The sequence below is a fragment of the Oryctolagus cuniculus genome, chromosome 7 (assembly GCF_964237555.1).
Source record: "Oryctolagus cuniculus chromosome 7, mOryCun1.1, whole genome shotgun sequence".
Classification (NCBI taxonomy): domain Eukaryota; kingdom Metazoa; phylum Chordata; class Mammalia; order Lagomorpha; family Leporidae; genus Oryctolagus; species Oryctolagus cuniculus.
Genome location: NC_091438.1, coordinates 149,240,937 through 149,266,425, shown reverse-complemented (window position 1 = coordinate 149,266,425; position 25,489 = coordinate 149,240,937). Strand labels below are relative to the sequence as shown.

At 42.9% G+C, this 25,489-nt stretch overlaps 1 protein-coding gene across 8 annotated transcripts in view; it reads right to left on the bottom strand.

The window, feature by feature from the left end:
• The window catches only part of USP48 (ubiquitin specific peptidase 48), an 83,622-nt gene that overhangs the window by 21,238 nt on the left and 36,895 nt on the right, over positions 1-25,489 (bottom strand). For 3 of the 8 annotated variants that reach the window (XM_008265728.4, XM_051856727.2, XM_051856731.2), the window contains exons 10-20: positions 25,023-25,202; positions 18,654-18,782; positions 17,856-18,005; positions 11,745-11,942; positions 10,216-10,330; positions 9,191-9,318; positions 5,299-5,370; positions 1,558-1,682; positions 1,284-1,406; positions 946-1,007; positions 594-704 (exon numbers count right to left, since the gene is read on the bottom strand). In XM_008265728.4, coding sequence (XP_008263950.2) covers positions 594-704; positions 946-1,007; positions 1,284-1,406; positions 1,558-1,682; positions 5,299-5,370; positions 9,191-9,318; positions 10,216-10,330; positions 11,745-11,942; positions 17,856-18,005; positions 18,654-18,782; positions 25,023-25,202 — 1,393 coding nt within the window. The remainder of the gene's footprint in view (positions 1-593; positions 705-945; positions 1,008-1,283; positions 1,407-1,557; positions 1,683-5,298; positions 5,371-9,190; positions 9,319-10,215; positions 10,331-11,744; positions 11,943-17,855; positions 18,006-18,653; positions 18,783-25,022; positions 25,203-25,489) is intronic. The other 5 variants (XM_051856729.2, XM_051856728.2, XM_051856730.2 and 2 more) reach the window with 4 other exon arrangements.

Below are 25,489 nucleotides of genomic sequence, written 5' to 3'. Positions count from 1 at the left end.
GTGTAGGTGTTTCAGGGTTTCTTTCATGGTTTTCTGGCAACGTTGGAGACATTCTACCTTCTCTCATACAGTTAGAAACCATTTTACAAGACAAAATGCAGCGCCAGGGGCAAGATCCACAGACAAGCCCTTTGGGAAGCGAGTGAGCAGTGGAGTCAAATGTCAGTTGTGGGAGCCGCGGGGGACGCTAGGCTCAGCAGCTCTGCTAAGGTGGACACTGTCCTTCCCTGGCTTCCAACAGCTGGCAGCTGCATGCAAACTCACAACTGAGACCAGGCTGATCGTGTGGCTGGGGAAGAGAGGGCCACCTGCAGCCACAGCACTGCTAATCAGCCGCGGGGGAGGAGGGAACAGAGAACACAGGAGTGGGAGCAGCCTCTTGCCTGTACTGGAGAAGTAGGTTTGCTTTCTTTTTTGATCTTATAAAGGTTTAAGTGCTCACTCTAGTAGTGCATTAAACAAACGTGGAAAAGAGGGAAGAAAAAAACAAAAAAACCCACAATTCAGTCAAGGACTAGATTCTTAGACTATGTCAGAAGAGAAATGCCTTAATCATTAGAAACAGAAAAACCACACGAAGAGAAGAAACTCACAGTTTAGAATCTTCTTTGGTCATGGACGCAAATGTAAACATGAGTCCCCCGTGGGGACACAGGAGGGCACTGTTTCCCACCGAGGACACGGGGCTACATCGAGCAGGCTTCCTATTCAAGTAAGACAAGGAGGGCAAACAGAGTTCATTACTGCAGGAGAAAGACTTTTTCAAATACTTATGTAAGAGTCTTAATAATTAAATGTGTGACTTAGAGCTACTCATTTAACTTCACAGAGAAAAGCAAGCTCTCAGGGTACCCTCCTGAAAGTAATCATGCAGGTACACAAACAGAATCCAAGAACATGGGAGACAACCCAAAATGAAGGAAATAGAAAATGTCTGGTTTCTACCTAACAAATTTCCGCCATTCTTCCACAAAAAACTGCGACACTATATAGAGGACGTCCGTGTCCTAGAATATGAAAACCACAAAAAAAGGGCACACTTTAATTCATCGCATGCTTAGCACAAACTGTTCATGAGAAATACACTGTGATTTTCCTTGTTGGAGTTTTATAATAAAATGGAAATGCAGCCATCTAATAAGAAACATCCAGCTGGGGTACATCCCCCGAGCAGGTTACTGAACAAGTGAGAATGAGCTAGGCTGTTCTTCAGCACTCTCAGGAATTTGGCAAGGGCCTGAAAAGGCCAAGTTGAATTCCTTTCTTTGGGGGGATGACTGTACCTCTGGCCAGTTACTGAGACACGGTCTGTTTTTGTCCTGGAACAAATTTGGGAGAGAAGTCTTCTGCTCGTTTGCAATCATCTTATGTAAGGCTTCGTTTTCTTCTCCTTCTCTTTCTAAAATCTGGAAGAAAGTGAAGCAATCAACTGTCTCTTGCTGACAGCCCAGAGCTTGCCTCCCCTACTCCCTCACCTGAAGCACAAGGTTAATTCCCCTGGGAAGCTATTCCAGGCAGGCGCACGCCCTTTCCTGGGATGTCAGTGGAGCTCTGTACCTTGCATTGGGAACAGCATTCTCTGTAACTTGGAAACTCAGGAGCCTTTGGGAAGTATTGTTGTAGCTTGCTCCAAGCCTCTTGAGAAACAAGCCTTCTTTCGTTTTCAGATATGCATAACTCTCCTGAGTGGGAAAGAAATTACATTTGAAAACAAGAGAGAAAAGCTGAAAAAAGACATTATAGGTTTTCGGTCCCTTCTTTTCTAAAGTGGTACATTTCTCTATTTTCAAAAACCTCTGTATTTTTAATTCTAAGAGATAGCCACCAACCTCGATTTCATGTCCTCAATCTAGGTCTGTAGTGGAAAGATCTGAAGACAAAAACCAGTGTGCGTTTTCTCCCAGCCGGCAGGAAGGAAGCAGTACAAAGGGGCTTCCAGGGATCTCCCACTCTCTACCCCCACAGAAGAAGGTCACAATTTCCTGCAGACTTTACTGTCTCCATTTTGAGTGCCAATGACACTGTTTCCAAGGCTGTCTCCAGCCCTTGCTTCAGAGATCTCATTGGATCTTGAAAAATTCCAGAAGGCAACAAGAATAATACTTGTTATGGCCATGGCCACTCCTGCTCTTGTCAGCAGATGGCAGGAAGGCCAGGACCAGGGCGCCGCCCCTCTGCAGCCCAGGGCCTCCCAGCCAGCTCTCCAGGGCCTCTCACCTGGCTGTCTCTGCTTCTGTTTGTAATCGTTTCAACTGTTCCCAAGTGGCAAATTAGTGAACTGCACTTACGTCCGATGGAAATCATTACCCAGGGAACTGTACCTTTGCATTTCCAAAGGCACCTATGGATTTATTAACAGTAATCAAGTCAGCAGCTTTTCGAACACATGAAACACTTTGTGTAACATCAACTGAGAGGCAGGGATGAACAAGGGTCACTGGCTGGGAAGCTGCAATGCTGCACCAGGAACCCAGGCCTACCTCCACCAAATCTCACGAATTTCTAATACCCATGCCCTGCCTCTGAGCTTTGAATTATCCAAAAGGGAAAAAACTAACAAACAAACAAACAAAAAAAAAACCATGATTTTCCTGCAACAAAGTTATTACTAGAGAAATTAGGTCACAAGGTAAAATTTCACTTTATTTCTAAGTAGGCTGGTAATTCAAATTTCCTCTGAGGCTATGAAAACTTACTCCAACATGACTATCCTCAGACATAATTAGGGAACTTATTTTCTTTCTTAAAAAAAGTTAATTGGATTGTTTAGCCCCAATTTAGTGGTCCTAGGACTATGGTGAAATACCAATACAGCCATAAAAAAGATTTAGGTACACCAGGCAATTATAATTTTAAAGTGGTTTCCCATGTTTTTCAAAAAAGGATTCAGTTTGAGCCAGAATTATGGTGAAATGGGTTAAGCTGCTGCCTGTAATGTCGGTTTGAGTCCCCACTGCTACTTCTGATCTACTTCTCTGCTAATGAACCTGGGAAAGCAGTAGAAGATGGCTCATGTGCTTGGGCCCTTGCACCTGCGTGGGAGGCCTGGAAGAAGCTCCTGGCTCCGGATCAGCACAACTCAGGCCATTACAGCCATTAGGGAGTGAACCAGCGGATGGAAGACTTCTGTCTGTCTGTCTCTCTGTGCTTCTCTGTAACTCTGCCTTTCAAATAAATAAATCTTAAAAAAAAAAAAAAGTGACAGCAACACAAATCTCCCCATGCACTTCACTGTGTCTATCTGCGGACAATTTCACAGACACTGTGGATGTACCCCCCCCCACTTTTTTTTTTTTTTTTTTAAAGATTTACTTATTTGAAAGCAGAGGTGAGAGGGGGAGAGAGAGAGAGAGATTTTCCATATAATGGTTCACTTCCACAAAGACCACAACAGCTAGGTCTGGGCCAGGCCAAAGTCAAAAGCCAGGATTTCCGTCCTGGTCTGCCACATAGGTGGCAGGGGCCCAAGTACTCGAGCCATTGTCCACTGCCTTCCCGGGGCATCAGGAGGACACTGGAGCAGAAGTGCGCAGAGCTCAGGCTGGCACTCTGGCACGCGATGCCACATTCCAAGTGGCAGCTGAACCTACTGCGAGCCTGCGCCTGGTGTCCCTTGTGACGATGGGATACTCCAAGGAAGAGACTGTGCCTGTGTGCCTGTGACCTACTCATGATTTCAAAGCAGAGTAACAAAGTCATTCTGCAATCAGAAAACAACCTGAATAGATTGTTTTACTTCAGTCTGGTTGGTAAATAAACACAAAGCCCTTCGTACTGCTTCTTAGTCACATTTCTAAATCCAACGTCCTATTATTTTAATAACAATATTTAATATATTTGAATGTGGTCTAAAATCTCACAATAATTAACTTTTACTTACGATATGTTTAGAAACTGGATTTGTATCATGCAATAAATGATGTTATTTCTTAAATTTGAAAAGATAAAGCCAATTAACTACACCTGTGCCTGAAGTGAGCACTCATTAAGACCAAGTAAGACAAGGACACACATAGGACCACACAGTGCTGGTTAAGAACAACTAGTACACAGTCAGACAATAGATGTCAAAGAAATTAAACCATCAATAGCCCAAATAACAAGAAGAAATATATAATGGCAGAGTGACAAAGGGAGAGAGAGACAGAGATATTCCATCTGTTGGTTTAATTCCTAAACGATAGCAACAGCCAAGTCTGGTCCAAGATGAAGTCAGGAGCCATGAGCTCCATCCATAACTTCGGCCAGCTTCAGCTGCCTTTCCAGGCACATTACAGGAAGCTGGACGGGAAATGGTGCAGCCAGAACTCAAACTGGCACCTGGATACAGGATGTGACAGCAGTGGCTTAACAAACTGGCTGTGCCACAATGCTGGCCCCTAAAAGACTGCTCTTCAAATTCAAAAGTGCTTCAATGTGACAAAAAGTTTCTTCTCTAATGATTTCCTCTGAACATGGAGGGTTAACTACTAAATTAAAAAAAAAAAAAAAAAAAAAAAAAAAAAAAAAAAAAAAAAAAAAAAGACTTTTCTTGCAAGGTAAGAAGAAAAGGGTGAGACTTTGGCACCGAAAGCCAGTAGAAGCTGACACTGCAGAAGGGTACGAAAGGAAAGGAGGTTTGGCAGAGTGGTGAGGATGCTACATGGGACACCCCCACCCCACATCACAAGCTTGAGGCCTGGTTCTGCTCCTAACTCCAGCTTCCTGCTACTGTGTGATCACAGAGGGAGCAGATTCAAGATATTGGGTCCCTGCCTTCAACACGGGAGACCTGGATTGCGTTCCCAGCTCCTGGCTGCAGCCTGGTGTAGTCCTGACTGTTTTGGAAATTTGGGGAGCTAACTGGCAATTGGGAGATCAGTTTCTCTCTCTCTCCTCCTTTTGAATAAATACATAGAATAAAACAAATGAATAAAAGAAGGGTAAGAAAATAGAAACATTAAAAACAAATCCACTGGGTCCCAGCTACCACACAGGATACCCAGATGGAGTCCATTCCTGGCTCCTGGCTTCATTCTGGCTCACCCCTGGCTGTTGCAGCAACTTGGGGAGGGAGTCAGAGAAACGAAGATATTTCTCTTTTGCTGTCACTCTGCCTTTCAAATGAATGGATAATAAATAAACAAGTAAATCAATGGGTAACATTTTTTAAAAAACCCAAGTATAGCTTAGAAAACATGAGAAAACATGTTAATCCACCACAGCTGCCACTTTAGTCCCTAAGATGAAGTGCAAGACATTTAAAATATTATGATATGCTGAAGTCAAACTAAGAACAGATTTGTGCTTCCAGCTTACCATGAGGACACAAAATATCTTCATTAAAATTTAACTCCTCCTCCTCTTCTTTTCTTTCTTCTTTTGATTCATCTAATCAAATGAAATACAGGTAATAACTACTGATTGTTGTGTTTGAAGTTCAAAGTAGCAGATACACTACTCAGCAGTTTTGAACAAAGAAAACTTTAAAGCATTCTGAAAATTAGTTACCAGTGAGTCTACATAGTCTTGCTAAGAATTATTATGTTTCTTTCCCTTAAAAGGAAAGAATAATATATCAATGACAGTTAACTTTTTAAAGGTTTAGGTTATGTAAGAAAATGTGCCCTTTTTCAACTTGAAGAATAATTTACATATCCTTCTATTAATTCTACCAAGGTTGAGAATCCTGTGTCATAAGCCAAGTTCATCATCTACATGCTGTTTCATGTCACTTTCTCTACCTATTCTTAGAGACTGAACACAAAGCTTTAAAGGCAAATGAAATAAAGAATGAACTTTTACCATCAAACATGCTATATAACAAGAGCTTTGCTTTTCCTGTTCACAAATCTCTTAAATATCTGATTTCCTTAAACTTCTACACTGTTATTGTCAATTGATAGTTCTGTATACCATGGACATAATCAAAAAAGAAATCTAAAGTTTCAAGAGATTAGAATACTTATCCATGAATTTTCCTTATAATACAATATATACCAATTAGACATTATATATATAATATATACTTACTGTATACATAGTAAAAGTTTCAAGTCAAGAAATGGGCAAAGGAAGGACATGACCAGATAATTCTGTCTCCTCTCTCTCTCCCTGACACAAAAACACTTTCTCAAATAAGATGGTCAGCCTCAGCGAAGATTTTGAAAAACATAATTCCTAAAACCGTTAAGTGATTTTCATTTATCAGACAGATGAAAACTGATGTGAATGATGCACTGTTTTGTTTTTGAAGAATTATTTTTATTTATTTGAAAGACAGAGTTACAGAGGTAGAATCAGAGAGAGAGTTCGGCCAGAGCTGAGCCAATCTGAAGCCAGGAACTTCTTCCGGGTCTCCCACGTGGGTGCAGGGGCCCAAGCACGAGGACCGTCTTCCACGCCATAGCAGAGACTGGATCGGAAGAGGAGCAGCCGGGAAATGAACTGGTACCTATGTGGGATGGTGGTTTGCTGCGGGTGCCAACCCCTATGATATACTCTTTCTGTTGACAAAAATACTCAAAGGGTTGGGTATGTGGCACAGCCGTTACTGCTTGGGATGCCCACACCCTGTTAAAGTGTGTGGTTGGAGTTCCAGCTCCACTACTTCCAATCCAGCTTTCTGCCAACGTGCACCCTGGGAGACAGCAGGTGACAGCTCAAGCACTTGGGTCCCACCTGGCCTCCTTGCTCCGAGCTTTGGCTTGCACCCAGCCGTTGTGTGCATGTGGGGAATGAACAAATAGGTGGACAGTTTCTCTCAGACTTTCAAAAGAAATGAAAATAAGTAAATAAATAGTTTCTGCTAAGAAAAGCACATAAAAGCGAGTCCCCTAAGATGCTTTCTGGAAGGCATTTACCAACAAAATCAGTGTCCGTGTGTTCAGGGTGTGCAGTTATGAATGTGTGTGATTCTTTGATCCAGCAAGTTCTAGGAACTTAAGATAATTAGGCAAAGCTGTAGGTACAAAGACACACGAGGGTGTTCACTGCTCCTGGGCTTATATACTAACTGAAAAACCTAAAATAAAATCAGTTCAGTAAATATATCCGTATAATGAAATGCAGCCACTCATAACAAGAAATGCACTATTTTTACAGGGAGAGATGCACAACTGAGCTCACATCAGCGCCACTATTTACAATGATTGTATCTTGTGGAAGGTTTTGAAGTTTTTCTGTTAATCTGTGCTGCTTTAAGCTTTTAAAATTCTTGAATGCAGGAAGGAGGAGAGGAGAAGCATATTACCCTATAAGCAACAAGCAGAATGGTTTCAAGTGAGGTCAACATCAAGGCCTTTTGTTTTATGGCATCAACACGGAAAGATAAAGAAGCTCAAAGGAACGACAAATAAATATTTAACATATGGGGTTATTCACTACCACTAAGACGGTGGCATGAAGCTAGTGTTAAATTCATTAATTATGCAGCACAATAAAATACTGGATTCAAAACGAAAAAGCTCTTCAGAATCAAAATGTTAAAAGCCACAGCTCAGGGAGCTTAAAATTAATAGTGGCTTTGGAATTCTCATTTTCTTAAGTAAGGTAGTGGCATGGTAAGATCCCTACCAGATGGAAATAGTATTATTCAGAAATGAGGAGCCGGCGCTGTGGCACAGAGGGTTAATGCCCTGACCTGAAGCACCAGCATCTCATATGGGCACCGGTTCAAGCCCAGGCTGTTCCACTTCTGGTCCAGCTCTCTGCTATGGCCTGGGAAAGCAGTAGAAGATGGCCTAAGTTCCTGGGCCCCTGCACCTATGTGGGAGATCCCGAAGAAGCTCTTGGCTCCTGGCTTCAGATCGGTGCAGCTCCGGCTGTTGCAGTCAATTGGGGAGTGAACCATCAGGTGGAAGCCCCCCCCCCGCCACCTCTCTGCCTCTCCTCTCTCTGTGTAACTCTTTCAAATAAATAAATAAATCTCAAAAAAAGAAAGAAAGAGAGAGAAAGAGAGAAAAAAGAAAGAAATGAGAAAATTTGGTGAGGGGCCAATGTCATGTCATGGCTGGTTAAGCCACCTCTTGAAAAGCTGGCACCTCATACTGGAGCGCAGGTTCAAATCCTGGCTAATCTGCTTCCAATCTAGGACCCTGTTAATGTGCCTGGAAAACAGCAGGAGAGGGCCAAAGTACTTGGGGCCCTGCCACCCAGGTAGGAGACCAGGATGGCGTTCCTGGTTTCAGCTTGTCCCAGCTCTGAACACTGCAGCAATTTGGGGAATGAACCAGCAGATGGAAGATCGCTGTCTATGCTGCCTTCTTTTTCAAATAAACAAATGAAAGCATAAATAAATCTTGGGGAAAAAAATCTATCAACAAAAAGAAAATTCGGTGAAATAATTGCCTATGGATTAGGAATCATGCATTACGGTTTACAGAAAACTAACCTCTGATTTAGTAAATCTTATCAAAACACTAACTTCCATTTCAAAGCTAAAAATAATTTTAATGACGTAATTTTCTTTGATGTCTTATATAGTACTGATAATTAAAATTTCATGATTTATTTACAATAACAATCTCCTATTTAAAAGCAGAGCTTCAGATAACTCAGGAACCTCAGAAGAATTTATGAACAAAAAGCTATACAAAAGTTGCCGGTTCTCTATGTTGAAGAAAGCCCCAGTCTTAGGGCAGCAAATCTAAACCAAATGTACTGAGTTTACAGTGCCCTATGCAATCAGTTCTCAGAGGAACTTTAAAACTTTCAGCCTCGAGCAGAATTCACGCTAATTTTGCATGTGCTTAACTAGGGAGAGCTTTTGAGCCTAAAGCATGATGGGTTAAGGAAGAATTAAATATATGAATTTACTGAGTCCTTGCTGAATTTTAATATAATAAAAATCTGTATTTGCCTTGAGCTACTATTTTTAAGAGCTTTGATTTAATAAAAGTTATATGGGAGTGGGCGGGGGTGGGGGGAATGCCACGGGGCATGCATTTGGCATAGTGGTTAAGCCATTGCTATGACATCCGGATCCCATGCTGAAGTACCTAGGTTCAGGTGCAGGCTGCAGTCCCTGCTAGTGTACCCTGGAAAGCAGCAGGTAGCTGCGTCTCTGCCATCCACATGGGAGACTCCGGATTAGGCCCCTGGTTTTGACCTGGCCCAGTCCCTGCTGTCAGGCTATTTATGGACTCCCTGTCTCAGTGGGTATTAAACCCACTACACTAGCAGTGAATGTGCTTTCTCTGATGGCACCTACCTTTACTGAAGGTGCTGCCATTCATCTTCCCATTGCTTTGGTCTGCTTCACCATCTTGCTCGTCCAGTTGCTCAAGAGCTAGCTGGCGCCAACTCCGCAAGGAAGATTTCCCCACCCAAAACCCGTCACTGTTGTGAAACACAGACAACATTAAATCATCCACGGGTCCTTTCTTTCTGTGTAAAGGCCACAGGTAAAATGAATCCACAAACATTCTAAATCAGCTGTTTACACACCAATTTTTTTCAACACCTCATTTTGGTGATTCTCATGCCTCATTACTGAACCGCAGGTAACTAATGTGTTGTTTCCATCATAAATAATTTCCTGCCTCTTCTCCCCTCATTTACATTCAAAGGCCACTTTCTTTTGATTCCCACTTACAATTGCATAGACACTCCTTCAAACAAGCACACAGCACCCATATGAATACATGTACATCCATGGCTATAGACAAGCATGCACAGTACCACACAGGCTATTTGGGATGACCCAGCACAGGGACCTAGATGACTCTTTGGGACAAAAAAGCCTGAATTAAACCCAGACATCGTAAGTCCTGCCACATTAAACTTTTGATTTACTGATTCCTAGTCCAGAGGTTCTCTATGGAGTCAAATTCAACATACTCAAGCGCCAAGAATGCCCCGCTGGGTACTGTGTGTTTACATAGTTACTGCAGCCTCACCAACAGAAATACCCCCATACCTGCGAGGCTGTCCTCCCAGCCATGCCAGAGCACAGGTTAACAGTCTGCCTGTCTGTCAAGCTTCAGGTACACATTTCTGCTTCTTCCTCTCTAGTAGACAGAATGCAAATTGCCAAGCTGTCTAACCCGGCTTCCTTTCCCTACACCTTGGGGGCAACTACTGCAGTAATCGCTAATTTGGATCTATGCGCTGTCTACTTCATCACTGTTCGTCTAAAAACCCAACTCCCTCTTTCTGACACATAATAAGCTGCTTGGTTATTACTTCTTGAACACTTTGTTGTTTATCATCAACAATGTACACTGTACAACATACCCCTTTACTGTTGCTTTTAGCAGATTGTTGACAGTCTTATAATCTTCATTTAATTGGTTCTTCAGGCGCAGCACACGACAACGCTCCACTACACATTCCTTACACAGGGCTTTCACTGGAGGCAAGAAAGAGGGAGAGGAAAGAGTTCATCCACGTGCAGAGCCCTGTTAGGAAATGTGTGCAGCACTTTACAAAACACAGCTGCAATCTAAACCCAAGTAACATATTCTAACACCTAATTGGTATACAGGTCAGATTATCTTGGTGATATATACATCAAGACAGCCATATTGTCACCTGCACAAAGAACAATGAGATGTGAAATGTCAGAATGTGCTAAAATTACACTACAATGGGCAAGCGGTTGCAAGGTTTAGATGCAAATTTTTTATAAGATCAATCTTCAGTGATCTTTGCAGGGGAGGTGATCTTCAAGGCATATAACACTAAAAGGAAAAGAAAAAATGAAGGGCTTAATTGAAAACAGAAGTTCTAGGAATCATATAAATGTGATTCTTTGAAAGATCTTTCCATTGTAAGGTTTAATTGTGAATCAGAAGCATACTTTTTTTTTTTTTAGAAGATTTGTTTATTTATTTGAAAGAGTTACACAGAGAGAGATGGAGAAGCAGAGAGAGTCTTCCATCTGCTGGTTCACTCCCCTGATAGCCATAACAGCCAGAACTGTGCCGATCTGAAGTCAGGAGCCAGGAGCTTCCTCAGGCTCTCTCACGTGGGTGCAGGGGCCCAAGGACTTGGACCATCTTCTACTGCTTTCCCAGGCTATAGCAGAGAGCTGGATCAGAAGTAGAGTAGCCCTGGGACTTGAACTGGTGCCCATATGAGATGCCAGCATTGCAGGCAGCGACTTTACCTGCTACACCACAGGGCTGGCCCCAGAAGCATACATTTAGAAAGCGAAACTCCTCTGAGAAGTGTAAGACCTGAAGTCTGCAGTTAAATGCTACTTTTCTTAGAGTATATTCTATACAATCAAAGACAGCATTTAATTTCCGTGGGGGTGGGGGAGAGAAGAGGGAGGGTGTCTTGTGGTTTCCTTGGTTCCTCTGCAGTGTAGGTAGGGACTATGTTGCCAATGCTCATTAAAAAGAAAAATGTGTCCAGGAGAGGCAGAACTACATGGCCCGTGGATAGTGTGTCCTGCTCTACATTCAAGGCAGATTCAGGCAGCTTCCACTCCAAACTAAGTAACAACCAGCAGATTAGAAGGTGCCATAATATGGAGGCACAGACCAGGAATCAAGCACACAGGGGCTCAACTACAGAGAAACCAACAGTTCTACCACATGGTCTCCCCCAAGGGGCCTATGTATCTGCTTTGAAACAGGGAGAAGAAACAAAAATAAACAAAGAACACAAACCTCCATGAACAGCAGGAATTGCTAACTGCTACAAAGATTTGCTAAGTCTGGTCTGACAGTTTAGGTCAAATCATCCCAAAGCCCCACTCACAGAGACCATGCGAAAACTTAATGCATGACAGCAGAGAAGATGACACCTTGAATTACCAGTTAGTCTTGGTCCTCCGCCATATCTACTGTAGAAAATGTCAGCTGCATACTCAGATATTCTCTTCATAATCGATATTTTATCTGGGTGAAGCTTGTCATGGGAACACAGGCAAGCATGATTATCAATAGGCTTCGTAGGTGTAGATTCATCCAACCATTTCTGCAGCCATTCAAGGGAGACAAACTCATAGGGCTCTGGGGAAGAAAGCAAGGGAAAGAGCCTATGTATTGTTAGAGTTTTCACATTCGGTAATACATTTGTTTTCCTCAAGAAACAATAGAAACTCTGTCCAAAGTCAGCAGGAAACCAGTCAATGAGAAGAATCATTATTTGGGGCAGACGTTTAAGGAGCAGGTCACAGATCTCCAGTTACCCACCACTGCTCTGAGTTTGGGAGCTGTGCAGGTAACGCGGGTACGCAGTGCCCTGAGGACCGGCTGCTATGATTATCCACATTCTACTAGAGGCAGCCACAGAGAAGTGTCCTGCTTGAACGCACAGCAGAGCTTTGATCAGGGCACCTGTGTCTGACTGCAATTTATACCCCACCCTGGCTCCCAAATCATGCCACCTCAAGCCCTACTGTGTTTATTTCATCAACACTTCATAAAGATGTGACATACTCATACATCTTTAAATTAAACTGAGAAGCCAGACCGAGTTCCAGGAGAGAAATTAACCTTGTTGGGGCGAGTACTGTGGTACACTGGATTAAGCTACTGCCTGCAGCACCGGCATGGCAAATGGGCACTGGTTCAAGTCCCATCTGCCCCACTTCCAATCCAGCTCCCTGTTAATGAGCCCGAGAAAGCAGCAGAAGATGGCCCAAGTCCTTGGGCCCCTGCCACCCACGTGGGAGATGTGCAAGAAGCTCCTGGCTTCAGTCTGGCCCACCCCTGGCCATTGTGGCCATCTGGGAGTGAACCAGTGGATGAAAGATCTCTCTGTCACTCCTCTCTCTGTTACTCTGCCTTTCAAAGGAAAATAAATCTTAAAAAATAAAAATACAAACAAACAAAAAGAAATTAACCTCATCACAGGGCCAGTGTTGTGGAGCAGTGGGTTAAGCTAACAACTATGTTGTCTACATCTCACCTGGGTGCTGGTTCAAGTTCCAGATAGTCCACTTCCATACCAGCTCCCTACTAATTTGCCTGGATGATGGCTCAAGTACTTGGACCCTGCCACCCATATGGGAGACCTAGATGGAGTTCTAGACTCCTGGCTTCTGCCTGGCCAAGCCCAGGCTGTTGTGGCCACTTGGGAAGTAAACCAGCAGATGGACAATCTGTCTCCTTTCCCTTTCTATTTTAATTCTGCCTTTAAATAAATCTTTAAAAAAATAAAATAAAAAATTGAACCCTGTCATCCACGATGCAACTGACATCAATTAAGAAAAGGTACTCATTTGCTCCACCCGAATCCATATCAGGATCTATTCATTACACTTCTATTTACTTTCAGAAAGTAACCTACTTTAAACAGGTTCCACAATGAAGTATACTAGAACTAAATTATTAATTTTGAAGTTGCAAAAATTAAAAAAAAAAAAAAAAAAAAAGCCAGCAAACACCTCAAATAGAATTTTAACTAGGGGAAAGGGAGACCCAGAGTTCTCTAAAAGCCAAAATTAAAGATAAAGGGCCAGCTTTGGTTACTTACAAAGATCTCCAGTGAGTCCCAGCATATAACACAGAAGAAAACACAGAGGTTGAATTTATGGATTTGTATTATATACTACTGCTGATGAGATCTGAGGGGGAGACACTTCACCACAAAGCCCATTTTGATGAATTTTCCACTACCCTGAGAGTTACACATCTAAACACTAACTTTCATTTTAGTGTAAACTCTGTTTTATAAATCCTGACAGAATGCCGACCCCTGATCTGTGGAATGGACAGCCTCCTGGCTGCAGAGAGAGGGCACAACAGACCTGCAAGTGGAGACCACAGTCCAGTCTCAGTTCTGCTGCTAAGGTGAACCTGAGCAGTCACTTAAACTCTCTACGTTTCAGGTCTTTTATTTGTAAAATGAAGGTAATAATACCTGCCTTCTACCTACCTCACAGGGATGTTGTTGAGGGTAAAAGATAAAATATGTGAAGCATTTTTGAGCTTTTTGGAAGAAAAGAGATATAGAAAAGTTAATTATACATTCAGACAATATATAAAAGAGGAGCCTTAAGATGCAGTAAAGGTTAACATGGTTGTGGCATCTTGTAATACATAATGGTATGGTCAATTACATTCAAAACACTCCCCAATTCTGTTTGCTATTTATCGAGTTTAATCCATCAGGAATAGTGTACACTGGGTATCTGAGAAATGCAAAGATAAATGCTCCCTGAGAGTAAAGCACAAGCCTTCTAACATAACTAACCTTTCCCCAGGTAGTCACATGGATTAGAATGTTTAGTAACTGAAGGGCTCTCAAAGGAAGGACATGGAATCGCAATACAGTGTGACATTCGACAAGAATCTCCTCGGTGTTCTATTTCCCCAACAGCTGGGGAGCGCTGGCCACGGGTGACCCCTGCAATTGTTCACTGAAAGAATAAACCATAAGAATCTTGCCCTTGACAAGGAAAGAAGTCTAAGCTCTCTGTGCCTCGGGTGCCCACTGGAATTTAAGGCCTAGGCTAACTGCAGGACAGCAGTCCTGACTCACTGTCCAGCAACAACCTGACTCAGAGGTCCTTAACGCAAGACAATATTTTCTAACCCCTTTTTAGAAACCTACAGAAAACTTTCAAGGGAAGCTTATTTTTTTGCTTCTGAATAGTTCAGTATGAATTCAATCAATTCAAGATATGAAGAATAGCAAAGCCATATATAATTGTCTAGTGAGGAAACGAAGAGGGCAGAGACTGGGCCATTATTCTGAGTGAGCGGCAGCCAGCTCTCCAAATTTCACATAGAATGCTGGGAGGGTGGGGGAGCCATGGAAGGAAGAGTGACTGCGGTGACAGACGTGTTTCTTAACTTTTTTTAATGTTTATCACTATCAAGAGTCCACTGAGAGCTCTGCCAAGAGCTTCCGTGAGAACAGGAGTGCAGCACAGGTTTTCACAGTTCAGGCAGACTTTGCCCGTGGCAAGGTTTTTTATGACAGTCACTTCTGCACTGAAGAAAGGCTTCTGGGAAACTCTCAACGTTGCCCCCTAGTATCTGTGATTCAGCACACTACCAAAGCAGAAGCTTCCAGAGACATGGACAGTACACTATCAAACGGGAATATCATCAAGTTGGAGAAATTAATTTATGCAAAAACTCATTGAAGCAGAAAAGCAGCTGGTGTTGTGGTGCAATGGGTTGAGTCACCACCTGTAACACCAGCATCCCACAGGGGCTCTTGTTCAGGTCTGGACTGCTCCACTTCTAATCCAGCTCCCTAATGAACCCTGGAAAGCAGCGAAAGATGGCCTGAGCACCTGGGCACTTGCCACCCACCTGGATGGAGTTCTAGGGTTCTGACTTCAGCCTGGATCAGGCTTATTTATAGTGGCCAACTGCTGAGAGAACCAAAGCATGAGAGATCTCCTTCTCCTTCCTCTCTCTCTCTCTCTCTCTCTCTCCCTACCCCCCCATGTAACTCTTTCAAATAAATGAATTTTTTTTAAAAAAGGTGTTTCTAATTTTTTAAAAAATGACTAAATTTTTAACACAAACTTTCTTTAGGGAAGTTATGAACTCTGGAACAATGATGGCATCAAAAATATCTGAAATACTTGACTGAGGGTCAATTTAAGTGTACTTCAATTTAAATAAAAAGGCCAAAAGGGTAAATGTTTCCAGGGAGGGTTGTATTTTAGGATAAGTGCCCTAATTTAAATATGTTCACAAAGGGGCTGGCGTTGTGGCACAATAGGTAAAGCCACCATGTGTGACGCCAGCATCCAACATGGGCACTGGTTTGTGTCCCAGCTGCTCGACTTCCAATCCAGCTCCCTGCTAATAGCCTGGTAAAAGCAGAGGAAGATGGTCCAAGTGTTTGGGCCACTGCCATCCATATGGGAGACTTGGAAGAAGCTCCAGGCTCATGGCTTTGGTCTGATCCAGCGCTGGCCATTGAGGCCATCTCAGGAGTAAACCAGCAGCTAGAAGATCTCTCTCTCCCTCTGTAACTATTTCAAAATAAATAATGTTTTTTAAAAGTTCACAAATATATCTAGAGATTGGGCAGCACAAAACCATGGTCTTAGACATTTTACATCACTTTAGGAAAACATTTGCTTTGTACTCTGTAAGTGTACCTCAAATGAAAAAAAAATTATAAGGCTCATAACTGGTGATAACAGAGAATTAGTCTAAGAATATAAGCTTAGGTTCTTATATACTGAATGTAAACAGCCAAGAAAAACACTGTGCTAACTTGGCATATAACATCTTTGGACCATGTAGTGTTAAAGAATGGTTCAAAACAGCATTTCGTTTTGAACTCATTAAATTCCTTTCTCTTCCCCAGTGAAGACAGGAAACTAGATCTTTATGTGCCAGCCCCTTTAAACATGGGCCTAAAGGTTCAGAAGTCGAATCATGGGATCTTTTCCAACTACATTAAGGCCAGTCTAACACTGCTGGATAATCCCAAACCTCAGACACAATTAAAGTAACAATTACCAAGAAGGCTCAGAATCAAATCACGATACAGAATAAAAGAACTTCTAAATAGAAGTTAGATTCAGAAATTTATATTCACCTTTTGCTTAAAGCTAAACCAGTAAAGGAAAATTAAGATACTGGAGTCGGCATCGTGGCATAGCAGGTTGGGCTACCACTTGTGATACCTGCATCCCATGATAGAGCGCCAGGTTGAGTTCAAACTGCTTCACTTCTGATTCAGGTCCCTGCTAAAGCATATTCTGGGAGGCAGCAGACAATGGCCCAAGTACGTTGGACCCTGCTACCCATATAGGAAACCAGGATGGCGTTCCTGGCTCCTGGCTTCAAGGCTGGCCAAGCCCTGGCTATTGAGGCCGTTTGGTGACTGAGCCAGTGGATGGAAGATCTCGCTCTGTTGCTCTGCCTTTCAAATAAATAAATAAAATATTTCTTGAAAAAGACCAAACCAGGGCCAGAACTGTGGCGTAGCAGGTAAAGCTGCTGCCTGCAGTGCCAGCATCCCATGTGGGCACCAGTTGGAGTCCAGCTGCTCCACTTCCCATCCAGCTCTCTGCTATGGCCTGGGAAAGTAGTAGAAGATGGTCCAAGTCCTTGGGCCCCTGTACCAGCATGGGAGACCCAGAAGAAGTTCCTGGCTTCAGATCGGCCTAGTTCTGGCCACTGCACCCATTTCAGGAGTGAACCAGTGGATGGAAGACACCTCTCTCTTTCTCTGCTTCTCTCTGTAACTATGCCTTTCAAATACATAGAAAATAAAATCTGGGGAAGAAAAAAAAAATGAACCACAACTACCATACTGCTCCAATATTTATTTTCTAAAGTGATGACGAAATTGCCCCTCATGTTTTATTAGCAGAGTTAGGTATGGGGATTCAGATGTGTAAGATGACAATGATAACTTGGTATAGATGGTATATCAGCCTTTAAAAAGTGGCAGTAGGGGACACTAGATAAATATGAATAAACATACAATAAAGGGATGAATTGGAAGGTGCAGGATAATCCTAAGAAATCAGGGGTCAGCAGAAATACTTGATAATATATTTGATATTAAATTTCAAGTTAATCTAATTGTATCAAAACTGTCCTCATATAAAAGAATGCCTATTAATACTGTCAGTGCACAAAGTATACAAATAAAAAAAAAAAAAAAGTGAACTGCTTCCACAGTAACCCAATAGATTTTTCTTTAGAAACATGTTAGTATGTCACAAAACAGAAATATCTACAGGAGTCATATATGCAGAGTGCAGTTCTATACCTTACAATCTATTAACACTCTCATTTTTAGAAGTACAAGATAATGAAAACTATACGGGATGCTACACATCACGTTACTGTTGGTTTACATAGGAATGAGTGTATATGCCAGTTTCAATGGGTTATAAGAAAGGGTAGGGAAAAGTCTGTTCATATACACTGTGAACATAAAGAAACAAGGCACTTAATGGCAACAGCACTGTCCCAGAATATCTTACAGACCAGCTCCAGCAGGCAACCTTTGGTACAGCTCCTTAACCTCTTCGTGCTTTGCTTTTCCTTTATCCACACTTTGCTTACGCATCTCAGCCATTTCAATACACCACTCCTCAAATTTGGAATTATCCCGATCTACCAGCTCTTGAAGAAAGGCTATTCAAAACAGAAAGACAAACAACAACTTTATCCTGGCTTTGAAAGACCTCTAGAGAGCCAGGCTGCCCTGAAAATTATATCACACTGGTTAAGACACTGACAGCAGCTTCCTACTGTGGTCTCCCCTCCTGCTGAAGGAAGAAGTGAACTGCAGACACCCACGGGAGCATTGCCAGGTGACCCTGCCCCCTCGGTCTCCAGGACCTCATGAGAAACGGCTCAGAAAACCTCTTCCAAAGACTTTAACACCACAGCCTGGGAGCAGCACTGGGTGAGATGACAAAGAATGCCTTCAGGACACTAGCAACTCTTTATTTTTTGGAATCAGGCAATTTCATAAACAATCAAAACTCACAAGCACTCTACAAAGTGAGCAAAATCAAATGTCCTGATTATCTTTGATGGCATTTTTAAATATTGTTTTTGCTTTTCTTTAGAGTAGGTCAGTGGGATAACTCTGTCCCAGGCTCTTTCATTTCAAAAGCTCACTACTTTAAAGCCAAGTTTGTGATTAATATTCACTTACAACAACATTTACCACAATCCATCAACCTATCATCATAAATGAGAGCAATCTGTCAGTTGTCACTGGCCTTTAAGTATGGCATTCTAACATATCTGATACAATCCGAGAAAATGTCTTACCTGGAACTTGAATGGCTGTGTTGGGCTTTTCTTGAGTTTGTAGCCTGTAAACTAACATGTATGCATTGCGGGAGCAATGAGTTCCTTTTCCACACTTGGGTTTACGTGTTTGGGACTTAGAAGGTTCTGCTGAGTAGAGAAATCAAAAGACGACTTAATTAGAATGCCTATCGCTTGCTCATTGCTTACAGGGGGGGCACAGAAAGCAACTTCAAGATTTATTTTATTTTTACTTGAGAGGCAGAATTACAAAGAGAGAAACAGACAGAGAGGTTTTATATCTGCTGGCCAGGTCAAAGGCAGGAGCTAGCAGCTGCTTCCAGGTCTCCCAGGTGTGTGCAGGGGCCCAGGGACTTGGGTCATCCTCCACTGCCTTTCCCAGGTGCATTTGCAGGTGCTGGACCGGAAGAGGAGCAGCATGGACTCAAACCAGCACCCATATGGGATGCCGGATTCATAGGTGCTGGTTTAACCCACTTTGCCATAGTGCCAGCCCCAGAAAGCAACTTAAATACCCACCCAAGACACTTTAACATGGATCTAAACCGTTAAAAGGCCATACAAACCTAGCAGGCTCTTTCCATTACTGACTAGCGAACACCTGCCTGCCATATTGTTTTTAGAGATGAAAAGAAAGTATTATTTTCCTGAGGATAAATCTAGGATAAAGAAAAGTACTACTACTGCAAGTTGATTTCAATTAGTACTAAATCACAAAAATTAATTCACACCAATGTAATCATTGATGGGAACATTTGATAGTTAACTCTCCTGGTAACATTTTATTATTAATCTGAGTATGTCATAGACAAGTACTAGTTTTTGTAGTGTATTTTAATAAAGTATATGAAAATGCATATGGTTTGAAAAATAGTAATTTTAGTAAATAGTTCTTTAATTTAGTAAAAAGAACTTAGACTTAAAATTGTCAAGAGAATTAAAACAGCATATTCCAAAACATGGAATAAAATACTAGTGAGTACAAAGATTAGCCACCAGTCTCTGAATTCAGTAACAAGTGGAAAGCAGTGTTTCAGATGGTCTCTGTGTCACATGAAAGTGATTGCCAAGGGGCCAGCGTTGTGCATAGTGGGTAAAGCTGCTGCCTGCAGTGCTGGCATCCCATATAGGCACCAGTTCGAGTCCTGGCTGCTCCACTTCCAATCCAGCTCTCTGCTATGGCCTGGGAAAGCAGTGGAAGATGGACCAGGTCCTTGGGCCCCTGTACCCGTGTGGAAGACCAGGAAGAAGCTCCTGGCTTCGGATTGGCGCAGCTCTGGCCGTTGCGACCATTTGGGGAGTGAACCAACAGAAGGAAGACCTTTTTCTCCATCTCTTTGTCTCACTGTCTATAACTCTACCTCTCAAATAAATAAAAAAAAAATTTTTTTTTTGACAGGCAGAGTGGACAGGGAGAGCGAGAGACAGAGAGAAAGGTCTTCCTTTTGCCGTTGGTTCACCCTCCAATGGCTGCCGCCACCGGCACACTGCGGCCGGCGCACCACGCTGATCCAATGGCAGGAGCCAGGTGCTTCTCCTGGTCTCCCATCGGGTGCAGGGCCCAAGCACTTGGGCCATCCTCCACTGCACTCCCTGGCCACAGCAGAGAGCTGGCCTGGAAGAGGGGCAACCGGGACAGAATCCGGCGCCCTGACCGAAACTAGAACCTGGTGTGCAGGTGTCGCAAGGCGGAGGATTAGCCTAGTGAGCTGCGGCGCCGCCCCCAAAATAAAAAAATCTTTAAAAAAAAGATACAAGAACAATTTCCCATCCAGGGTCAAAAACAAGTGTCATCAAGCTCATTTAAAGATATATTTACAATGCAATTTCACTTTGTGCTTAATTTAATAAAATTTATAACATACTTTAATGAGTTTAATCCATTATGTAGTAATATTTAAAAGCTATAATAACATTCAATCCAAAAGAACACTATAACTGGAGCTGAACAGTTATAGAAAACATGGTATACTCCATTAGAATAAAATTCTACAGGGTAAGGATAATGAAAATAATTGTACAGAAGGAAATGTGGTAAAATTGGCAGAGAATATCCAATATCTATTGTATACAATTTCATCTAGCCACTCTTAAATGAGTGATGTACAAGTTTCAATATTTATAATTTGGCAAAAATCCTATGTGGAGGGGCCAGTGTTGTGAAGCAAGCTAAGCCACTTCCCACAATGCCAGCATCCCACATCAGAGCTTTGATAGCTCAGTTTCAGATTCAGATCCCTGCTACTGTACCTGGGGTCGCATCAGCAGATGGCCCAAGTACTTGGGCCCCTGCCACCCCTGTGGGAGACCAGATAGAGTTGCTGGCTCCTGGCTCTGGCCTAGCCCAGCCCTGAGCACAGTGGCCAATTGGGGAGTGAAGTAGCAGATGGAGGATCTCTTTTTTTTGTCTTCCCTCACTTTACCTTTCAAAAAAATAAAATACATCTTGTTTTAATCACATTTAGAGCTACTTAAGTTTATGGTGAAAAATGTTGGACTTTAAAATGTGGGGAGGGGCCAACGCTGTGCCGCAGCAGGTAACGTTGCTGCCTGCAGTGCTGACATCCCATGTGGGTGCTGGTTTGAGTCCCAGCCGCTTCACTTCTGATCCAGCTCTCTGCTATAGCCTGAGGAAGCAGTAAATCTGATCTAAGTGTTTGGGCCCCTAAACCCCAAGTGCGAGACCCGGAGGACGCTCCTGGCTATTGGCTTTGGATCGGCGCAGCTCCGGTCATTGTGGCCATCTGAGGAGTGAACCAGCAGATGCAAGACCTCTTTCTCTCTCTGCCTCTCTGTAACTCTGCCTTTCAAATACATAAATAAATCTTTAAAAAATAAAATAAAATGTGGGGAACAGGTGTCAGTGTTGTGGCATGGCAGTTAAACCTGCTGCCTGCAATGCCGACGTCCTACATGGGTGTCAGCTTGTGTCACGGCTGCTCCACTTCCCTCTAGCTCCCTGCTAATGATCTACTATGAAGAGCAGCAGGAGATGGTCCAAGTGTTTTGGCACCTGTCACGCATGTGTGAAACCCAAATGAAGCTCCTGCTCCTGGTTTTGGCCTGGCCCAGCTCTGGCCACTGTAGCCATCTGGGGAGTGAAATCAGTGGATGGAAGATTTCTAACTCTGACTTTCAAATAAATAAATAAATCTTAAAACAAACAAAAAATGGGGAACATTTGTAACAAAAATTGTTCAACTTTCTTATCGATAACACATGAGCAAAAACATCTGAAAGCCAGTGTTCTGTCAACAGGAAGGAACTAAACCATCACCAGCAGGACCAAAGGGACCAGTCCCCAGGATTGAAGATGGCCGTTACTGTGTGTGTCATGGAAAACGAAATGACTCATAAAGGTTCAGGACAGAATGAAGTAATGATTATCTTAACCGAATTCAATGAACAAGTATTTTCTATTTTTCATTTAAAATAACAAATGAAAGCTATAATATACACTGCAAATAATAAAAAGTTACTAAAACAGTGGAATGAGAAACTGACAGGCCTGCTGTCTCTCTTAAGCCGTTTTAAAATCGAGGGCTACTGCACACAGAAAAGAGCACAAACAAGGCTTTCAGTCCTATAGCCCTCTAAGATGAAGACAGAGCAAATAAGCCTCAGGAAAGAACAGTCCAATAAAACCAGGATCTAATTAGTTTAAAAGATTGATTTATTTGTTTGAAAGGCAGAAATACAGAGAAAGAAGGGGGGGAGGGGGGAGGGGGGAGGGGGAGGGGGGAGGGAGGGGGGGAGGGAGGGCGAGGGTGAGGGCGAGGGAGACAAACAGAAGAGAGGGATCTGATACCCACTGGCTCACTACCCAAATGGCTGCAACAGCTGAGGCTGGGCCAGGCTGAAGCCAGGAGCTTCTTCCTGGTCTCCCACATGGGTACAGGGGCCACGTGTACTTGGGCTATCTTCTGCTGCTTTCTCACACGAATTAACAGGCAGCTGGATTACAAGTGGACTCGAACCAGCACCCATATGTGATTCTGGCAATGCTGGCGGAGGCTTAACCTTCTACACCACAGTGCCAGCCCAGCAGCTATAAGCTACATCTGCATTTTCAACCTAGTAAGGATGTCACCAAAAAAAAAAAAAAAAAAAAAAAAAAAAAAGAGGGGCTGGCACTGTGGCACAGCGGGTTACACATGGGCACCAGTTCCAGTCCTGGCTACTCCTCTTCTGATCCAGCTCTCTGCTATGGCCTGGGAAGGCGGTGGAGGATGGCCTGGGCACTTGGGCCCCTGCACTCACGTGGCAAATCCAGAAGAAGCTCCTGGTTCCTGGCTTTGGATTGGGCCCATTGTGGCCATTTGGGGAGTGAACCAGCGGATGGAAGATCTATCTCTATCTCTCCCTTTCTCTGTCTGTAACTCTGCCTCTCAAATAAATAAATAAAATCTTAAAAAAAAAACTACATATACAGAAATATTATGAACCTTAGAATTAGTAAAATAGGAACAAGAACACTGAATGTCTATAAACATGTAAACATTGATTTAAAACTAGAAAATACTACTTTAAGCTACAAGAATGCAGTGGCCACATGAATAGTCATCCTGTGATATCCAATAGGGACTGGTTTCAAAACTTCCCAAGGATACAGAAATCTACAGATGTTCATGTCCCGTATATAAAACGGTATCATATTTGCATATATCCCACACACATTACATATACTTTAAATCACCTCTTGATTACTAATAATATGCAGTATAAAAATACTTCAAACTGGGGCTGGTGCTGTGGCACAGCAGGTTAATAATGCCCTGGCCTGAAGCACTGGCATCCCATATGGGCGCTGGTTCTAGTCCTGGTTGCTCCACTTCCGATCCAGCTCTCTGCTATGGCCTGGAAGGGCAGTGGAAGATGGCCCAAGTCCTTGGCCCCTGCACCCAAGTGGGAGACCCAGAAGAAGCTCCTGGCTTTGGTTCGGCACAGCTCCAGCCATTGTGGCCATCTGGGGAGTGAACCAGCAGATGGAAGACCTACCTCTCTGTCTCTACCTCTCTAACTTTGTCTTTCAAATAAATAAAATAAATCTTTAAAAAATACTTCAAACTAATAAATCTCTTCAATGTAATTAAGAAATAGTATGTGGGGCAGGCGTTATGCTGCAGCAGGTTAAGCCACCACATAGAATTCCAGCATCCCATAGGAGTGCCTGGGATTGAGCTCCACCTCTACTTCCCACCTAGTCCCATGCTGGGAAGCAGCAGATAACGGCTCTGGTACTGGGGCCTCTGCCATCCATGTGAGAAACATGGATGTAGTTCCCGGCTCCGGTTTCAGCCTGCCTATTGCAGGCATTTGGGGAGTGAACTAGTAGTTGGAAGATCTCTCTCTCTCTCTCTCTTTCTAATAAATATAGATAAACTTGTTCAAAAGGTAATATGCATTTCCCATAAACCTTTGAAGATCCCTTTATTATAGACATTATAAATGCTATATTAATACTGGTTATGCTGTATTGTTTAAAATAATGACAATGAAAAGAAAGCCTATACATGTCCAATATATACAATTTTTCACCAAAAAAGGACACCTATTTTTGACCTGTGGTTGGCTGGATCGAGGGTGTGGAACCCAGGGACGCAGGGCTGATTCTGTCTGCAGAGATGACCCACCTACCTTGAAAACGAACTTCAGTGCCACGCTCCCCCTTCTTGGGCACTTTGGAAAAGTGGCTCCGCCCAGTCAAAAAGGACTGTGGCAGGAGACACTGGATTCTCAAGTCAGAACCCCACTCACTATGACAGATAGGAAGTGATGGAAAGCTCTGCCAATCCGGCTCCCACTGGAAGACTTTTCACTCCTTTGGGAATAAATGGGTACTCTGGCCCAAGTCAAACAACTCAGGCAGTGACACTAAACACTAGGGCGACGTTTCAAAAGCTCCTTCTTTATGCCTTTCTAGAATAAAACAGTAAGCAGCTCACTGCTTCTTCACACTCCAGGGACGGGATAGGAGAGGATACCTAACAGACAGGGTTACTTCTCCCACACATTGTTCCTGACCCAAGAAAAAGGACAGTAAATTCCACTACCTTAAATCTACTACTCATCAATTCTACCTTAAGACCCACCGTTCCCAGTCCCACCCCTCCCCGACAGTCTGGTGATTGAAAACTGATTCACCCCCATTTACCAAACCCTCGACCTTAGAGAAGCCAGCTTTGCAATAGAGGGTTTCAGTTGTTTTTTTAAAGTAGACTTTGCTTTAAAAAAATGTTCTGTGATTTCATGTCTTAGAAATATAAGTATCCTTGATAATCCACAACAATCCAGCTATAATTTATCACAAATATTTCCAGTAAAAAAGATTTATATTGTAAAAGGGCACTCACAACTTAAAGGTTTTACCTAGATCTTCCTCAATCCCTAGTTGTAATTTCTTCCCCTCCATCTTTTCAATGTCTTCATCATTAAACTTATACCATTCGCCAGACTGTGGGTCCTTCACGTGGGCAATGTAGTGGCCAGAATACGCACTCACTCCTCTGTGTATGAGGACTGCACTGAGTTCATACACGTAGGCCCCACCTGGAGAAAGGGGGAAAGCAAAGCAAACACTGGATTACAGCACCTCTTCTCAGACCCTGAGCCTGCAGGGTGAAGATTACACGCATCTGGCAGACTCCCAATCTTGTCATGTAATATTTTAAAAACAGCCTAAAAAAATAATGTCAGAGACATTCTCTACAGCGGAAAGCTCTATGAACTCTCGATTCTTTCTACAAAACATATTGATGAAGTAATATGGCATCCAGGCCATTTAGGGTTGACAAGCTACTCTATAGCACGTTGTGCCCTTCTGTGCCAACTAGGTG